The sequence below is a fragment of the Muntiacus reevesi genome, chromosome 1, assembly GCF_963930625.1.
Source record: "Muntiacus reevesi chromosome 1, mMunRee1.1, whole genome shotgun sequence".
Lineage (NCBI taxonomy): Eukaryota > Metazoa > Chordata > Mammalia > Artiodactyla > Cervidae > Muntiacus > Muntiacus reevesi.
This window is the reverse complement of record NC_089249.1, coordinates 97,490,071-97,508,664: the sequence shown is the minus strand read 5'-3', so window position 1 is coordinate 97,508,664 and position 18,594 is coordinate 97,490,071. Positions and strand designations below refer to the sequence as shown.

The 18,594-nt window shown below is 38.9% G+C and overlaps 1 protein-coding gene across 1 annotated transcript in view; it reads right to left on the bottom strand.

Annotated features, from left to right (window-relative positions):
- Positions 1–18,594, bottom strand: part of VAV3 (vav guanine nucleotide exchange factor 3) — a 414,102-nt gene that overhangs the window by 145,034 nt on the left and 250,474 nt on the right. The window contains exons 16-17 of the mRNA XM_065907662.1: positions 6,409–6,510; positions 6,000–6,100 (exon numbers count right to left, since the gene is read on the bottom strand). Coding sequence (XP_065763734.1) covers positions 6,000–6,100; positions 6,409–6,510 — 203 coding nt within the window. The remainder of the gene's footprint in view (positions 1–5,999; positions 6,101–6,408; positions 6,511–18,594) is intronic.

Below are 18,594 nucleotides of genomic sequence, written 5' to 3'. Positions count from 1 at the left end.
ATGCAGACTACTATTAGATGGCAGGCAGGAAATTGAGGGCAGGAGGAGAAGGGGATGACAGAGGATGAGATGGTTGAATGGCATCACTGACTCAATGGACATGGGTTTGGGTGGACTCTGGGAGTTGGTGATGGACAGGGAGGCCTGGTGTGCTGCAGTTCATGGGGTTGCAAAGAGTCGGACATAACTGAGTGACTGAACTGAACTATTAGATGGGCAGAGTAAGGTTAAAAGATTGGCAAAGAAATTGGAGAGGAAGTATTAATAAAAGAGAGTAGTCTTGGAACTGTAGGAAGAAAATGGAGCATATTTCAGAGAGAGGAAACACTAAGAGCCAAGCAAAAATTCTAAAAAATGGGACCAAATGGAACAGGAAGTAGATTGCTCCAGCAATAGAGCTATTTTTGTCTTTAGGTGTCCCATGAGCCAGGTCATTTTCTTGCTACTTATTAACGTAACCCAAGTGTCCCGTGTCAGAGGCTGAGTGATCAATGCTCAGGGTGTGAAGTTTAACTTGAATAAATATTATAAAGAAATGCAAAAGTCTACTCAGTTTTCCATCTTTCATACTTACAGTACCAGCCAGGGATTCAGATCAGGTTTTTATTCTACTTCTCCCACAATCACTCAAGCTCCAGTCTCTCCAAGGGTAGAACCAGGAATTGTCCAATCCCCCACAGCCTCCTACTTCTGCTTCCAAGACCACAGTGATTTTCAAGGCCCAGAAATCTTGCTGTACTACAGTTCTACTCATTATTCTATCTATCTGTTGGTCTACCCACATACGCATCTATTCATCATGGCCTCCTAGAGGTCAGAACATCAATTCAGCATGGTTCTTATCAGCGAGAGGCTCACTGTCTAATTAAATTTTGAACATTATTCTGTGAGGAATAGAAGATATACTGAGAAAATGACGGATACATCAGCCTTGATTTTAATAAAGATCATGTTGCAAAGTGTACAGTGAAAGGAAAACTAAGCAGGGAGGAGATTTTTGTAGTTAATCTATAGCAATACCATATACACAGATTCTTGACAGACTTAGGAGGAGAACTAACAAGAATAGGTAAGTGAACGAAGATGAGAGAGGCTGTTAAGCCAAGGCAGACCCCCAGGTTTGGGTGACTGTATGAGTGGTGGATCTTTAAGGCAAAAAATAGGAGGAAGTTAGCGGTGATGACTACTGAGGTTGGTTTTAGATATCGGAAACTGGAGGTCGCTGCAGGATACCTGGGAAGGGATACATTAGAAGATGAAGATTTGGAATTCAAAGCTCAGGAGAGAGGCCTTAAGTGGAAATGGAGCCTTAGCTACCTGGGTTGCAGATTATGCGTTAATCAGAAAAATTAATCAGATACACAAAGGATGACCTGAGGGGATATGAAGGAGAATGATTAATAGCGACAGATTATGATATAGAAGAACCAAGTTGAATAAGGCCACCAATGCGATGACCAGTGGAAATGACAATTGCAAGGTGGAAGACTCTTTAGCCTTCATTTATGCTCTGGTTCCAAATAGGAAAAGGAGTACGTCAAGGCTGTATATTGTCACCCTGCTTATTTAACTTATATGCAGAGTAGATCATGAGAAATGCTGGGCTGGAAGAAGCACAAGCTGGAATCAAGATTGCCAGGGGAAATAATAACCTCAGATATGCAGACGACACCATCCTTATGGCAAAAAGTGAAGAGGAACTAGAGAGTCTCTTGATGAAGTGAAAGAGGAGAGTGAAAAAGTTGGCTTAAAGCTCAACATTCAGAAAACTAAGATCATGGCATCTGGTCCCATCACTTCATGGGAAATAGATGGGGAAACAGTGGAAACAGTGTCAGACTTTATTTTGGGGGGCTCCAAAATCACTGCAGATGGTGATTGCAGTCATGAAATTAAAAGACACTTACTCCTTAGAAGGAAAGTTATGACCAACCTAGACAGCATATTAAAAAGTAAAGACATTAATTTGCCAACAAAGGTCTGTCTAGACAAGGCTATGGTTTTTCCAGTGGTCATGTATGGATGTGAGAGTTGGACTGTGAAGAAAGCTGAGTGCCGAAGAATTGATGGTTTTGAACTGTGGTGTTGGAGAAGACTCTTGAGAGTCCCTTGGACTGCAAGGAGATCCAACCAGTCCATCCTAAAGGAGATCAGTCCTGGGTGTTCATTGGAAGGACTGATGCTGAAGCTGAAACTCCAGTACTTTGGCCACCTCATGAGAAGAGTTGAGTCATTGGAAAAGACCTTGATGCTGGGAGGGACTGGGGGCAGGAGGAGAAGGGGACGACAGAGGATGAGATGGCTGGATGGTATCACCTACTCAATGGACATGAGTTTGAGTAAACTCCAGGAGTTGGTGATGGACAGGGGGGCCTGGCGTGCTGCAATTCATGGGGTCGCAAAGAGTCAAAACGACTGAGCGACTGGACTGAACTGAACTGAGGCCCTGGGTCGTTTTGTACAACTTGTAACTCTTTTCCAACTGACCACTCCCTTAGCTATAAACATGTCCAGTGTTGAATGAAAGGCTCCACTTTTTGAAACTGTCTTCCAACCCAACTATATCCAACTTGTTTACAACAAGTTAGCCATTCCTACTAGCCATGCCTTTCTGAACCACAAGTGGATTCTTGAGTAACACTGAACCAAGTAGAATCTCTTTTTGTCTCCTGATGAAAATATGGACTATTAACCAATGAAGCCATAAAGCTCTATAAAACTGGGGGGTAATCTCAAGTCACCTATGATTTATTTTACAGAGAGACTTGGAATCTTTAAGTTTGCTTTAAATCAATACTATTCACTTGCTTTAAATTTGGTTGTTGAGATGATTTCTCCCAGTCAAGTTCTCTCCTCCATACAAATGCCCCATTCAGGTAAACCATGTCTCCAGCCTCTGATATATCTCGTCCTGCCTCCTGCTCTTCTCCTGTACACCCGTTTTTCTCCAATCACATCACTCATGGAAAATTTATTGTAGTCATGGAAAATTAATCGCAAGCAAATAGTCCTGGCTGTCAAAACAAAGAACTGTTGAAAAACTTAAACCAATATTGGGAATTGGGATTCTCTGCAGACTAGGAAACAGCCCATAAAGTCTAGTTTGCCCATGTCCTCAAAATACCACCTATTTTACTACACACAGATCTGCCAAGCTCAAACTTACAATCTACCCATGACTACTGCCTACACCAGAACAGGAAGGAAGGGGTGAGGCTGAGGAAAGGAGGTCAGGAGACTTCCAACTTTCAGAGGGTATCTATTTGGCAGTGAGGAAGAAAAGGCTGCTAATAGAGCTAGAATGGAAATTCCTCTTCGCTCTGAGAACAGATCCCTTTATCTCTAAGGACTACCCAGCAAATCCTAATCTGAAGTCAAAGAAAGGGAAGACTCCTCCATATCGCTAATTAACTGACTGTGGGCATTCAATGCCATCAGTCTCTTAAAAATCTTGGACAGGAAAGGACAGAAAGAGGAGAGAAAAGAATGAGGACATGATGTGAAAAGCAGAAGGATAACGGAGGGCAACTTAAAGATGCAGACAAAGGATCAAGAGTGCACAGGACTTAAGTTCAAAACTCAAAGAAGTGGTATTTCCTCGTGGTCCAGTGGTTAAGAACCCACCATTCAATGCAGGGGTAGGCATTCCTTTCCAAAAAATAGCTTATCATAACACCTTGGATGAAAATACTGTTTTCATTGTGTCCCGGCACTTTGCTGTGCATCATTATTTCATATGACCCTCACAATAATCCTCTAATTTCATTTTTACAGATGAACAAATAAGATGTTTACATACTTTCCCCAAGTTCATGCAGCTAGTTAAGAGCTAAGCCAGATTTTTAATCATCTCTGCTTGACTTACAACCACTTTCCTACACTATTCCCTTTAGACTCCAAGAACCTTGCCAACTATGGGATCACTTTCTACTCCTCACAGACTGAAACTCAGAAGACAGGGCTATGGGACTGACAAAAATCCACTCACCTACTGTGAGCAAATAACATGCTAATTGTCTTCAAAGAGGATAAAGGACAGAACACATAAAGATGAAACCACAGAAATGTTAAGTGATAAATTGCATCAGGTAGGCAATTAAATAGTAATAATATGCTGGTGTGCTGTGCACACTGCACTCAGTCGTGTCTGAGTCTCTGCGACCCCATGGACTGTAGCCCACCAGGTGCCTCTGTCCATGGAATTTTCCAGGCAAGAATACTGGAGTGGGTCACCATTTCCTCTCCAGGGGATCTTTCTGACCCAGGGATTGAACCCCTGTCTCCCGTGCATCTCCTGCATGGCAGGCAGATTCTATAAAGGACAGGACAGATAAAGATTGACCCACACACAAATATAAGTCATAAATTGCATCAGGTAGGCAATTAAAGGGTTTCCCTGGTAGCTCAGCTGGTAAAGAATCTGCCTGCCATGCAGGAGACCCTGGTTCAATTTCTGGGTCAGGAAGATTCCCTGGAGAAAGGATAGGCTAACCATTCCAGTATTCTAGGACTTCCCTGGTGGCTCAGATGGTAAATAATATGCTTGCAATGTGGGAGACCTGGGTTCAGTCCCTGGGTTGGGAAAATCCCCTGGAGGAGGGCATGGCAAACACACCCAGCATTCTTGTCTGGAGAATCCCCATGGACAGAGGGGCCTGGTGAGCTGCAGACCATGGGGTCTCATAAAGTTGGACACAGCTGAGCAACTAAGAACAGCACAGGCAATTAAACAATAATAAACGCATGTACTATTTCTATTTTATACCTCTGTAAATGGTTTCTGACCTTCAGAAACATTAGCAGGTGCTAATCTTACCTCCTTTACCTACAGACCTTGATCCAACTAACTGCATAAGCACAGTGACTCCCATCAGCAACTGGGCACTGCTCTTCTGAGGATGGAATCAGCCCAAGCAGGCAGAGCAGGCACAGTGCAGATGCTCAACCAATGCCAGGCTCTCTCTCCAAGCACTGCCCAAGCCTGGCATCGAGAGTGGCTCGAGGAGCCCTGCAAATACGTCTACGGAAGGAGCTGAATGAGTGGAATGCACCGTGATCTCCGTCTTCTAATAGGATTCACAAGTTTTGCACGATTGCCTATTTTTCTGAACTTGGCTCTGAAATGAGCTATTATTCTCTGTTTCACTCTTCTTCACATTATCCAAAATAATTCAATGTCCACCTTTCCCTTTGGGAAAATCAAAGGTTGACACAGCTACCTTTTGAACTCAAGCTGTTAAAGATCCCTTTCTTCTGTTCAAAAAGTTTTACTGATTTTGAAAGGTCTTAGTGATAAAACACAGAGAAACTCAGGGGAAAAGGACAAAGAGAAAGAAGAAGAAAGAGAAAGAATAAAGAGGCCAGAAAAGAAAGAGAAGGAAAAGAGCCCAAGAGGGGCAGAGAGAGGCAAAAGGCTACTGAATGCATAATTGCCAACAGCCTTAGAAACTGGCTCAGGTTACAATCATGGAGCATTATTTTTAAAAACCAAGGGGAAAACATTTACACAAAATCCAAAGGATATGCATTCTTTGTTAAAGGCTGTAAAATGACAATGTATTCAATTCATTAATTCATGAATTAGTCTGTGCGTTGTTTACTCCTGGCAGCGTTAGCCTTTTAGAGATGAATATTTAAGAGAAAAGGGGAGAAATTCAAAAACCAAACACAGAAAAAGAACCATTTTTTCCTGTTTTGTTCTCTGACTCTATTTGTGTGCTGCAGCTATATTTGTATAGTGTTGGCGAGATTTAGGGGAAGGGGGTGAATGAAACGGGTGGTAGGGAACCTCCCAAGTCCCTCTTGAAGCCCTCCGTCTCCCAGCTAGGTATAAAAGTCACAAGAATTTCAAACCATTTTCTAATTGTGCTCATAAACAATAGTTTCAAAAGCTGATATGTTATAATAAACACATATTTAGAGTAAATTAGGCCTTAATTATGTTGAGCAAGTTTTATGTTCTCATTAAAACCCAAATCACAACAATAAACATGACTTACCAGCGGAATTAACTCTGCTGCAATTGTCTACTCTTCCCAAACATTCTTTGTGTGCTCTGGCACCACACTTAACACATAAATAACCTTGAAAAAATGTTCCCCTGCAAGGGAAAATCAGAGAGTGATAGGTTAAAAGGTGCAAAATTCTGCCTCTAGGAAACCATTAGCGCCAGGAAGCAGAACAAGAGAACAGAGCACTAGGCAGAGTCCCCTTAAGGCCAGCGGAGAGAACATTCCTGGGTTCTGAAGGAAAGGTCCAGGCACAAGGCCAGGGAATGACCTGATGGATCCAAACTGGTAAGGCGATATACCCATTAGAAAACATTCTGCCTGGGACCCTAGGAAAGCCGAAACATTTGGCAATTACACCAGTTCCTTTAAACTGAAAACCAAGACCAGGCCAACTGACCTCAGGAGCATCTGGCAGACTCTGCAGGATGTAACCCGGTTGAAGGTGTGCATCTTGAACTCATGGAAGTTGGAGTCTGCATAGTCTGGCCTTATGTTGGATCTAGACAAAAGGAAAAAGGTGACATCCTCAAGAAAGCTTCACATCACAGCAGCAGTCTAAGTTCATCAATTTTACACTGGGTAGAGAAGTGACTCGGGCAAATAGGCTATTAAACACACAATGTTTTCTAAGCCAAATGCTTTGTATTAAAATGCATTAATGTGGATGGGGAACACATGTAAATCCATGGCTGATTCATGTCAATGTATGACAAAAACCACTACAATACTGTAAAGTAATTAGCCTCCAACTAATAAAAATAAGTGGAAAAAAAATAAAATGCATTTATGCTTTGCATTAAAATATGCACCAAAATCTGACTATGTGAGAACCAGCAACATATAAAGACTGAAGCAACTGAATCCAGCTCAGAATTGCATGTTCCCAGGGAACTTTACAGACTGGCCACGTAGGTCAACCTGCCAGGAAAAACACAAAGCCTGAGGGATATTCATGCTGTGTGATGATTTCTTTTTTCTCTAGCCACATCACCAAAATAGAAACTAGCTGCAAGGGGCGGGAGAGAGGGGAAAGGGGTACTGCATTTCCACAGGGTTCCTGTCGAAATAGGTATGTGGATTATGTAACAATCTATAAAAGTGAATACAAATTTCCCAAAAGAATTGAAACAAAGCATCAGTCTGATCATTAAAAATGTCCTCCTTAAAAACAACCCAGTTTTCTGGCAATCTAAATAAAAGGTAAACAAAATTACTTTATCATTTATATTTTCTTTATATTATACACATATGCAAAAAAAAAATACTAAGCATACTGCAAAATGACATTCACTGTGCATTTACTCTGTGCCGATACTGTGGTAAAACACAATGTGCTCATTACACCTCACTTAACCTTCACACCAATCCTAACTGTGAGGCACTAATCAATTCACTAGTTTACAAACAGGGAAAGAGAGGCTTGTGTGTGTGTATCCTAAGTCGCTTCAGTTGTGTGTGACACTTTGTGACTCCATGGACTGTAGCCTGCCAAGCTCCTCTGCCCATAGGATTCTCCAGGTAAGAATACTGGAGTGGGTTGCCTTGCCCTCCTCCAGGGAATCTTTCCAACCCAAGGACTGAACTCATGCCTTTTATGTCTCCTGCATGGGCAAGCAGGTTCTTTACCACTAGCACCGCATGGGAAGCCCCGTCAAAAGTTTACATTAAAGGACAAGGCCGAGCTGGGAACTCCAACCCAGGTCTGTGCTCTGAGCCACCAAAGTTGTAGTGCAAGGAGGAATTCAACAGTATTCACCTTCATATAATTAGATTTTTGTGTTAATACGTATATGGGAAACTGTTAAGTTTAGTCATTTCCAGAGGGCTTTTTATGTTATTCTTAATTGGCCCATGTTACCAAAGAAAGCAGAAAAATTATGAAAGGATAAATTAAAAATGAATACAGATAGAGGGACACCTAGAAAGCTAAGATGAGGCTCTCTGAGATGTTACAAGTGATCCGTGAGACTGTAGGAAAAGTTTGAGATGAACCAGGATTTCCCTTTTTATAGCACACAGCAACTCTCAAGCACACACAGCTTTGGCATAATGAAGCATAACGCAGGCGGGCAACCAGGCATCAATCTCTGAGGTACCAGGAGAAGCCTTACGAAAAAACATTCACAAAGGCAATTGGAGTAGCAGGCAGTGATGCAGAAGTGTCAGCAAGGTCAGCCTTGCAATCCATCTGCTGAATATAACCGTGCTAAAAATGAAATCAAATATTAGCGCCATCTGGGATTTCTCTGCTCTGTGCTTCTGGCGACCTCACTTTTTAGGAAAATGCTCCACTGAGTGCTGAAAAGGACGGCCATTTCCACGGAGGCATTTTTGTGTTGCTGATTAAAAATTACAGACTGTTTCTTCAGGAAGGGAAAAGTTGAAGAAAAGATAATGATCTAGAAACAAAACTTCTTTTCACGCTGTTAAAAACATTTGATTCTTGAGTCCATACAGCCAGGCATGGATATGAGCATGGAAACCCATTTCCTCAGCCAGGAAGGCCCATTGTTCATCTCTCTCTGAGCATCAAGGTGACACAGTGAGAGAACTGTCAAACAGCACCTTCGTTCTGGCAAACTTGAAGAATTCATCAGCCTGGAGTTTCAGAATAAAATTAGGTCTCCTTCAGGCAAGAACTCAAGTAAATAGATACAAAATAGGTAAGAATTTAATTAATTTTAGAAGTCTACCTAGAACATCTTTCTCTTAGGGTCAGCCCAAGTTAAGTGTGTGTGCTGTGTGTGTGTGTGTTTACCATTTGTATTTAACATTTTCACCAATTAACTAGGAAAAAGCTGACATTTCAGAAGACAAAAGCTGAGTGCAAGATTACACTGAAAGGTTAAAAAGAAAAATCTTACGTAAAGAAAAAAAATGGAAAATATTGTTGACAGTAGTTGCCATAAGTTAAGTGAGACTGGAAGATGTAGGGTAGAATGGTAGGAAGGAACAGTTGGAAATTTGGGGCTAGCTTTTAACTTAGCTGCATATTATTTTAAAAATTTTAAATCAAACACTAAAGAATAAAAGTTAACTCTATGACCCTGCTACTGAGGCACTATAGAATATAAAAGCATGGTTGAAAGCAGGAATCTGAAATCAGACCACCTGGGCTTACATCCTAACATGCAAATCACTAACAGAGTGACCTTGGGCAAGTTAATAAGTACAAAACAGGAATACTAATAAAATCAAACTCAGAAAGGAAGGTAACTTACGTAAAGTGCTTAGGACGTTGCCTAGCCCAGAGTTAGTGTTCAATAAGTCTTGGCTCTAATTTATAAATTGCTGATTCTAATTCCACATAATAATGAAGTGATCAGGATAATGCTTTTATGAGTGGTGAAGAGTCCCTTGGTAGTCTTGGGACTGAATCTCTAGAGGGTCCCCATTCTCCTAGGAATTTCACTGCAGGAAGGTGGTTGTATGTTCAGTGTCCTTGGGACCAGGAATCCATATGTAATGATTTAAGCACATTAAGAAATAGGGTTACTCAGGGAAGGATATGTATGCAAAAAGTCCAGGGAATGAGATGAAGTTATATCAATCACCAACTAAAGTAAGAGAGATGTCAATACACATGGGGATGCAGAAACCAAAGACAGTAAGTTGGCTGAATGGGAAGAGCTGGAAAGGCAGGCTGAAGAAGAAGAGGATAAAGAAGCATCAGGTTTATAGATTTGATAACACAAGGACAGAAACCATCAAAAGTAGAATTTATTACACACCTCTAATGCACCAGGCAAATTAACTGACTCTTCATATATTTTTTCACATTTACTTCCCATAATAAACCTATAAGGTAGAGTGATTCATTCACTTCAGACCTATTAAGCACCTACATGTAGACAGCCCCTGAAGTAGGAACAGAAAGAAAAGTCCTTGAGCTGGAGACCAGTGGGTGAAAAGGGGGGGATGTGCGAGGTAAGTAAGAGTGGCTGGCAGGGCCAAGGAAAGAGTTGATGTCTTCAACAGGGATTGACATTACATTTTCACTAAGTCACTTCAGCCGTGTCTGACTCTTTGTGACCTTATGAACTGTAGCTCGCCAGGCTCCTCTGTCCATGGGGATTCTTCAGGCAAGAAAACTACAGTGGGTTGCCATTTCCTTCTCCAGACATCACATTTAGTTGACCCCTCAAAATCTCTATGACTACTATGTAGAGAATTCCTTGCAATGCAGCAAAAGTGGATAGAGCAAGACCAAGTATGGGGTTGAGCTGACTGCAGATGAGAACTGGACCTGTTATAGGTCAGCTCACTTGCCTGGTCATACAGCTATAGAAAAAGGATTCCATTTAAGTAACCTGCTTTGATATACTACAGTTTACTTATGAGAACTTGGGTGGAATCTTACAGATCCCATTTCTTTTGCTTCATTTAGGGCCCATTATTAATACAAGTAGGCTACCCTTGTTTATTCAGTCAATCAAATATTTATAGAGCAAGGCATACCGAGGCTCTTGGGGCTTCTATAACCTTTCATGATCTTCTCTGACTGTCATCTTGTCCTCTGGCTCCATGTGGGAGCCAAGTTGAGGACCATACACCTTGCCTAGCCTGGGCAATCTTCTCCATCCTGCAGATCTGCATTTCAACCACTCCTCAGGCATCTCAAAATGCAGCACATGTAAAACTCAACCCCTCACCTTTCCTAACATACCTGATTCTTTTTTTAAAAAAAAATACAAAGCCTTGTGTGGAGGGCTGATCTCTAATAGACAACAGCAACTGAGCTGTTAAGTATGAAATCCTGAAGCAACACATCTGATTCTAATCAAATTCTGATTTCAATCTATTACCATTCACTCCTTCTAGGAGAGAAACTCAGAGGCATGATGAATTTTCCCCTTTCCCTGACATTCTCTACATATTCATTTTTTCTTAACCTCTCCTCTGCTCCAATTTCTTCTTCCCTGAGACCATGACCAACTTCTACTGATTCAACCTTTAAAATACCTCCTCTAAAATGCAGGTTCCATTCTCTCTTCTCACTTCCTAATTCAAATCCTCAGTATCTCCCAACTAAATTGTGACAATGACCTTCTTAATTATTCCATCTCCTACTTTCTCTATTTAAGGCCATCTTTCCTGCTATTTCCAGAATCACTTTTAAGAATGAAAATATAATATGTCACTCCCTCCTTTGAATATGTCTACTGATTACTAACGCCTATGGAGATAAAGATAAATCTTCTAGCAATGGCATGAAGAGTTTTTAAGCTCTAGCTTTAGCTACCACTCACCTGCCTCTTCTTTCTCAAACACTCACAAGCCATACACTATAAACATGCAGATTTTATCACAGTTCTCAAGCATATTCTTCTTGTCTATAATCCTGGGTTTTATAATCCATTCACTCTAAATGTTTCCCCTAACATAACTGCTAATTTACCTGGTTACTCACTTAGGACCAGATTTTAAAAGATGAGACTCCTTTGAATATTTTCTTTGGGTCCGCATGATTAAGATAGTGATTATCAGTATCATTTGGATTCTCAAAGTACTTTTTTGGTCTTCTAGTACAATACTACCTTGTATTGGAACCACTATCTATCTGCTTCCAACAATCAGAAACCTGTTCTATGCTATTTATGTCTATATTACCAAGACTTAGCTCAAGGTTTCCTATCTATATATATTAAGCTTATAGTATTGAATAAATTAACAAATATTCCTATCTATAATATTAAGTATTCTGCTACTTAAAGGAAAAAGAACTAAAAAAAGAAAGAGCGTAGTTGTCATACCCTCAGAAAGAAGTCCACTGAGTTTGAGAAGCAAAAACTCATATCCATGAAATAACAAAACTTATAATTAAGGATCAAAGAAATAAAAAGGGGAAATCAATTAGTGGCTAAACAATAAAAGAAAGTCAGTGGTGTTTCGTAGATAAAGGAAAGGGAGAAAGTGGCATAATTTTGGAGAGAAAACAAGATTTAACACTCAAAATTGAATATCAAGTGTTCATAGGACAATGGACAGATACCATCTATGATATTATAATAGTTAATATTATGTCTCAACCTGACTGGTCCATGGGTTGCCTAAATTTTTGGTCAAACATCATCCTGGGTGAAGATATTTTTGGACAAAATTAACACTTAAGTCTGAGACTGCATAAAGCAGTTGCCCTCCCTAGTGAGAGTGGGCCTCATCCAATAAGTTAAAGGCCCAAATAAAATAAAAAGGCTGACCCTCCCACAAGTGAGAATTATTTCTGCCTGACTGGTACATAGACACTTTTGCCTTCAGACTCAAACTTAAACAACGGCTTTGTCTTGGTCTCAAGTCTTCAGGTCATAGGAAAGACCCATGCCATCAGCTCTGCTGGTGGCTTTTGAAGTCATACTGGACAATACATTTTTGGCTCTCCTGAGTCTCCAGCTTGCTGACTCACCCTAAAAATCTTGGGGCTTGCCAACCTCCCCACAGGCATGAGCCAATTCCTTATGACATATAATACATATGCACGTGCACACACACACACACACACACCCCATTTGTTTTGTTTCTATGAAGAAATCTAATACAGAGACACTAGAAAGTAACATTAGATAGGACTGCTATTCTTGTTGTTCAGTTGCTAACTTGTGTCCAACTGTGTGACTATATGGACTGAAGCACATCAGGCTCCTCTGTCCTCACTATCTCCCTGAGTTTGCTCAAATTTATGTCCATTGAGTCAGTGATGCCATCCAATCATCTCATCCTCTGCCGTCCCCTTCTCCTTTTGCCTTCAATCTTTCCAAGCATCAGGGTCTTTGCCATTGAGTTGGCTCTTTGCATCAGGTGGCCAAAGTATTGGAACTTCAGCTTCAGCATTGGTTCTTCCAGTGAATTCAGGGTTCATTTCCTTTCAGAGTTGATGGGTTTCTAAGTCCAAGAGACATGGACTTGCAGTCCAAGAGATTCTCAAGAGATTTCTCCAGCACCAGAATTCAAAAGCATCAGTTCTTCAGTGCTCAATCTTTTTCAGGTCCAATTCTCACATCTGTACATGACTACTGGAAAAAACATAGCTTTGTCACAAAGTGACGTCTCTGCTTTTTAATACACTATCTAGGATTGTCATGGCTTTCCTTCCAAGGAACAAGTGTCTTTTAATTTCATGACTGAAGTCACCATCTGCAGTGATTTTGGAGCTCAAGAAAATAAAATCTGTTACTGCTTCCACTTTTTCTCCTTCTATTTGTCAAGAAGTGATGAGACTGGATGTCATAGTTTTAGTTTTTAAAATGTTGAGTTTCAAACCAGCTTTTTCAGTTTCTTCTTTGACCCTCCTCAGGAGACTCTTTAGTTCCTCTTCATTTTCTGACATTAAAGTGGTATCATCTGCATATCTCAGGTGGTAGATAGGATTACTGGGGTCAATTACCAAAGGAGGGAATAGAAGCAATAGTAAAGTTCAAATTTGTCAGCCTCCATAATATTTTCCTTGACATTCCTAAGCCAACTTAATATGAACCACCTAGGCTTTCACTAATTTTGTGCAACCCCTAAAAGAAATCACCACATGGCATAAAAATTGCTTGTCTGCAGGTCTATCTTCCTGCTGGCCTATGGGTGCTTGAAAGCAGGGGGGCTTGTCTTCTCCTTTTTAACTTGTCTCCTCTTTATAGTTACCAAACATTCGACTAGGAAAATGAACTGCCAGGCATTTATGATCGATGGAAATCAGAAAAATATGCTTTTCCTATAGCATTTACTTTACTTTTCAGAAGGCTGCCTTTGCCGCACTGTCAGAAGGAAATTTGGACAGAGTACAGTAGATATAAAGACATTTTTACTATGCCAAAAAATTTTATCTCCCATATAAAATAAAGTTGAAGAAAAACATAATGCTTAACTGAATTTCACTTAAATGCTATAATTTATGTTTATTCACCTACAACCTCTCCTTTGTGAGAAAACAACATTTAATCTTTTTATAACAACTACAGTTCAATTCACAGATACAAATATATTTCAGTAGAAAAGTATGACAGTGGATTTAGTAATATCAGTTCAGTTCAGTCACTCAGTCATGTCTGATACTTTGTGACCCCATGGACTACATCACGCCAGGCTTCCTGTCCATCACCAACTCCCAGAGCTTGCTCAAACTCATGTCCATCGAACTGGTGATGCCATCCAACCATTTGATCCTCTGTTGTCCCCTTCTCCTCCCGCCTTCAATCTTTCACAGCATCAGGGTCTTTTCCAATGGGTCAGTTCTTCCCATCAGGGGCCAAAGTACTAGAGCTTCAACTTCAGCATCAGTCCTTCCAATGAATATTCAGGACTGATTTCCTTTGGGATTGACTGGTTGGATCTCCTTGCAGTCCAAGGGACTTGTAAGAGTCCTCTCCAACACCACAGTTCAAAAGCATCAATTCTTCAGCACTCAGCTTTTTTTATGGTCCAACTTCCACATCCATACATGACTACTGGAAAAATCATAGCTTTGACTAGACAGACCTTTGTTGGCAAAGTAATGTCTCTGCTTTTTATTTATTTTTTTATTTTTTGCTTTTTAATATGCTGTCTAGGTTGGTCATAGCTTTACTCACAGGGAGCAAGCGTCTTTTAATTTCACAGCTGCAGCCACCATCTGCAGTGATTTTGGAGCCCCCCAAAATAAAGTCTGTCACTGTTTCCATAGTTTCCCCATCTATTTGCCATGAAGTGATGGGACCAGATGCCATGATCTTAGTTTTCTGAAGGGTGAGTTTTAAGCAGCTTTTTCACTTTCTTCATTCACTTTCATCAAGACTCTTTAGTTCCTCTTCGCTTTCTGCCATTAGGGTGGTGTCATCTGCATATCTGAGGTTATTGATATTTCTCCCGGCAATCTTGAGTCCAGCTTGTGATTCATCCAGCCAGGCATTTCGCATGATGTACTCTGCATAGAAGTTAAATAAGCAGGGTGACAATATGCAGCCTTGACGTATTCCTTTCCCAATTAGGAACCAGTCTTCTGTTCCATGTCCGGTTCTAACAGTTGCTTCTTGACCTGCACACAGATTTCTCAGGAGGCAAGTAGGGTGGTCTGATATTCCCATCTCTTGAAGGATTTTCCAGTTTGTTGTGATCCACACAGTCAAGGACTTTAGTGTAGTCAAAGAAGCAGAAGTAGTAATATATTAGTGATACAGCCAGCTATTACTATAGAATTAGTAATACAGCCAGCTATTATTTTAAAATTTTATATATTTAAACAATATTTTTCTCAATTTTAACTATAAACTATTACCTTTTAGTAAGCAAGTTTCAGAACACAGGAAGTAAATATGGCAAAATGAAATAGTTTACAATGATCCTGAGTAATTAGAGAGGAAGATGAGAATCATCTTATCACATCATTCTTTCTCATGCCTTGTCAGTATTACCAGATCAAGTATTCAGTTAGCATCTGGGTACCGTCTCCAAATGAAAAATAAAAAAAATCACCATTACAGGCACTGTGACAGTTATGTAAAACACAAAATAGATTATTTTATCATACTGTATTAAAAGTTGAAAAAAATAAATAAATAAAAGTTGAGCAAGAGAGCTGGAAATATAAGTTAATACTTTGAAAAATACTTGTCTGAATGTAGCAGGTATTTCTGTGTACCAAAAATACATAGAAAAGTAAAAATATATACAAACTTAGCTACATGTGGCAATATTGCTGAAATTCAGAAAATACACATTTTGATAAATAAATGCCAGGCATAAATTACACTGTAAATGTCCTATAAGAAAATGCTGAACAATCTTAATTATTCCATGTATTGCTCTACCAAGTTATTTTATTTTCTGACATCACAAGATGACATATTGCATCATGCATCATTCTATTAACCTTAAGAGATTTACTTATAATTTAATACATTTAAGTAAATTAAATTATTAAAGGCAATAATTTACTATGTTTTCTAAATTAAAAAAATTATATATGCATAACATATATATAAAACAATTTCTCTGATTAATAAAGAACTGAAAAAGCAATAGACCATCTCAATGGATGTCAAAAAAAGGCTTTAATAAAATGTATCATGAGATTCTTATGAAACTCTATGTGAACCAGATGCTAAACTAGATGTTAAGGGATAATTCCACAACACAATAAAGAATATTACACTAAGACAATTGAAAACATATGCAAAACGCTATCACTACTCAACACTAGTCTAGAAGATCTGATCAATATGACAAAAATAATAAACATGAGAGATAAATATTGTAAAAAAAAATACACAGAATTATCATTTGGAGGTGATATTATTCAGACTACTAGGAAAAGCCAAGAGAAGAAACTCAAATCTAATGACACTAATAAGAGAAAAAGACATACTAGATGGTATCTGAAGAAATTCATCTGTAAGATTCCAGTGTTGTCCACCAGTAAAATGCAGTAAAGTGTTAGTGTTTTTACCTGCCAAAATTCCTCAAGTCTCATAGTTCAAGGATTTTGGGGGGCTGGTCCCACAGGAACTGAATGGCAGCAAAGTCAATCACAATCACTAAAAATTCCCTGAAGGAAAGTAGGTGCTCATCACAAACCACATGGATTGTTTCTTTAAAAGAAGTTTAGCCAGAAAGATAAAGACCATTACAGCATACTAACACATATATATGGAATTTAGAGAGATGGTAACGATAACCCCATATGCAAAACAGAAAAAGAGGCACAGAAGTACAGAACAGACTTTTAGACTCTGTGGGAGAAGGTGAGGGTGGGATGTTTCGAAAGAATAGCATGTATATTATCTGTGGTGAAACAGATCACCAGCCCAGGTGGGATGCATGAGTCAAGTGCTCGGGCCTGGTGGGCTGGGAAGACCCAGAGGAATCGGGTGGATAGGGAGGTGGGATGGGGGACCGGGATGGGGAATACGTGTAACTCTATGGCTGATTCATATCAATGTATGACAAAACCCACTGAAAAATTAAAAAATAAAAATAAAAATTAAAAAAAAAAAGAATAAACTATCCAAAATCCAAAGCCAATAGAAGGGAAAAAATGGTAGGATAAACAAAATAGATATTAGAAAACAATAAGAAAAATTAATTAAAATAAGTTATATTTTGAAGTGATAAGACTGACACCAACTTTTAGCTAGACTAAGAAAAAAGAAAAAAAAAAAAAGAAGTTTAGGCAGCCTAGCACAATGAAATTCAGTACCTCTGACAAACCAAATAACCTTACCACTTAGCACCACAGGGACAGGGAACATTTCAAAACCCAAAAACATTTCAAAAGTTTCCAGATGCCAGTCAAGGTCTAAGCCTGAAAGCAAACCCTTTAAAAGATATCAAACTCAAGCCTGCCATGTTAAATCTTTCCTGAACAAAAATGTCTAAGGAAAATCACAGCATAAAATGTTCAGGTTCTGGATGAATAAAATTTAAAAATTAACTGAGGGAAATTTAAAAAATTCAAGTAAATAAAAGCTACATACCAAATTCCTGAATAAGAACCTTGCATATTTTATTATAAATACACTTTCCTCAAGTTAATTTATAAATTTAAAACAATTTCTTTCTCTCAAAACAACACATTGACACGCACAAAAACACAAATATACAATGAGAATTTTCTGAACTTGACAAATGATTATAAAATTCAACTGGAAGAATAAATGTGTGAGACTAGTTGGGAAAGTTTCAAAACTAAAATGTTATTTTAGAGGTTATGTGGAAAGCCATCATCCCCTAAGAGATATTAAAATTTTTTAAAGCTGTTATTAAATCTGTAAGGAACTGATAACAGAACAGAAAGATCAATAATAAAGTCTTCAAGGCAATCATGCACGTGCAAAAACTCAGTATGCAATTTTTGTAGCAGGCTGTTCATTTATTTGTCTATTCAAAACAAATAAATAAATAAAACTTAGAATCTGATACCAGGTGGTGGGATACAATGGTAAGTAAAAAAGAGTAAAGTCTCTGCCTGTTTGGGGAAAAGAAATAACTAAATAACTCTACAAACAATTGTGAAACAGCAAGAATAACAAGTGCCACAGAGAAAAACAGTGTGAGGAAAACTTACAACTTGGAATGTGACCTTGTCAAAAGATTATCACAGAGGGCTTTCTTACAGAAGCAATGCTTGAGCTGACATCTAAAGGTGATGGAGAGTTCAGATGACGAAAAGGAAAAAGAAGAATGTTCCAGACAGAGAAAAACTAACATTATAATATGTTTCATAAAATATATTTACAGCTTTTTTAAAATGTTAAGGAAAGACATTTCTATCACCCATTTTATAATGAAATAAAGTTTAGGCAATTCAAGAGTTATATTATTTATTTGATAAATGTGTATTATACGCCTGTGATGGGCTGTGAATACAGTCAGCAATAAGAAATAGTAACATAGTGAGCTGCCCTCATGGAGCTTATTTAAGTGTCAAGTATATCTGTAAGTCTATATTTTAATGTAAAATTTAGAGAGAAACCTGAAATTTGTTCTAAGCAAAAAAAAAAAGTACTTGAAGAAAATATTGATGACTACTTATAGAGTCTTTAAAGGTAGAAAATAAAGATGGCAGGATTTATTTGTAAAACTCAAAACTTTTCCTTGAGTAAACAACAACAAAAATTAAAAG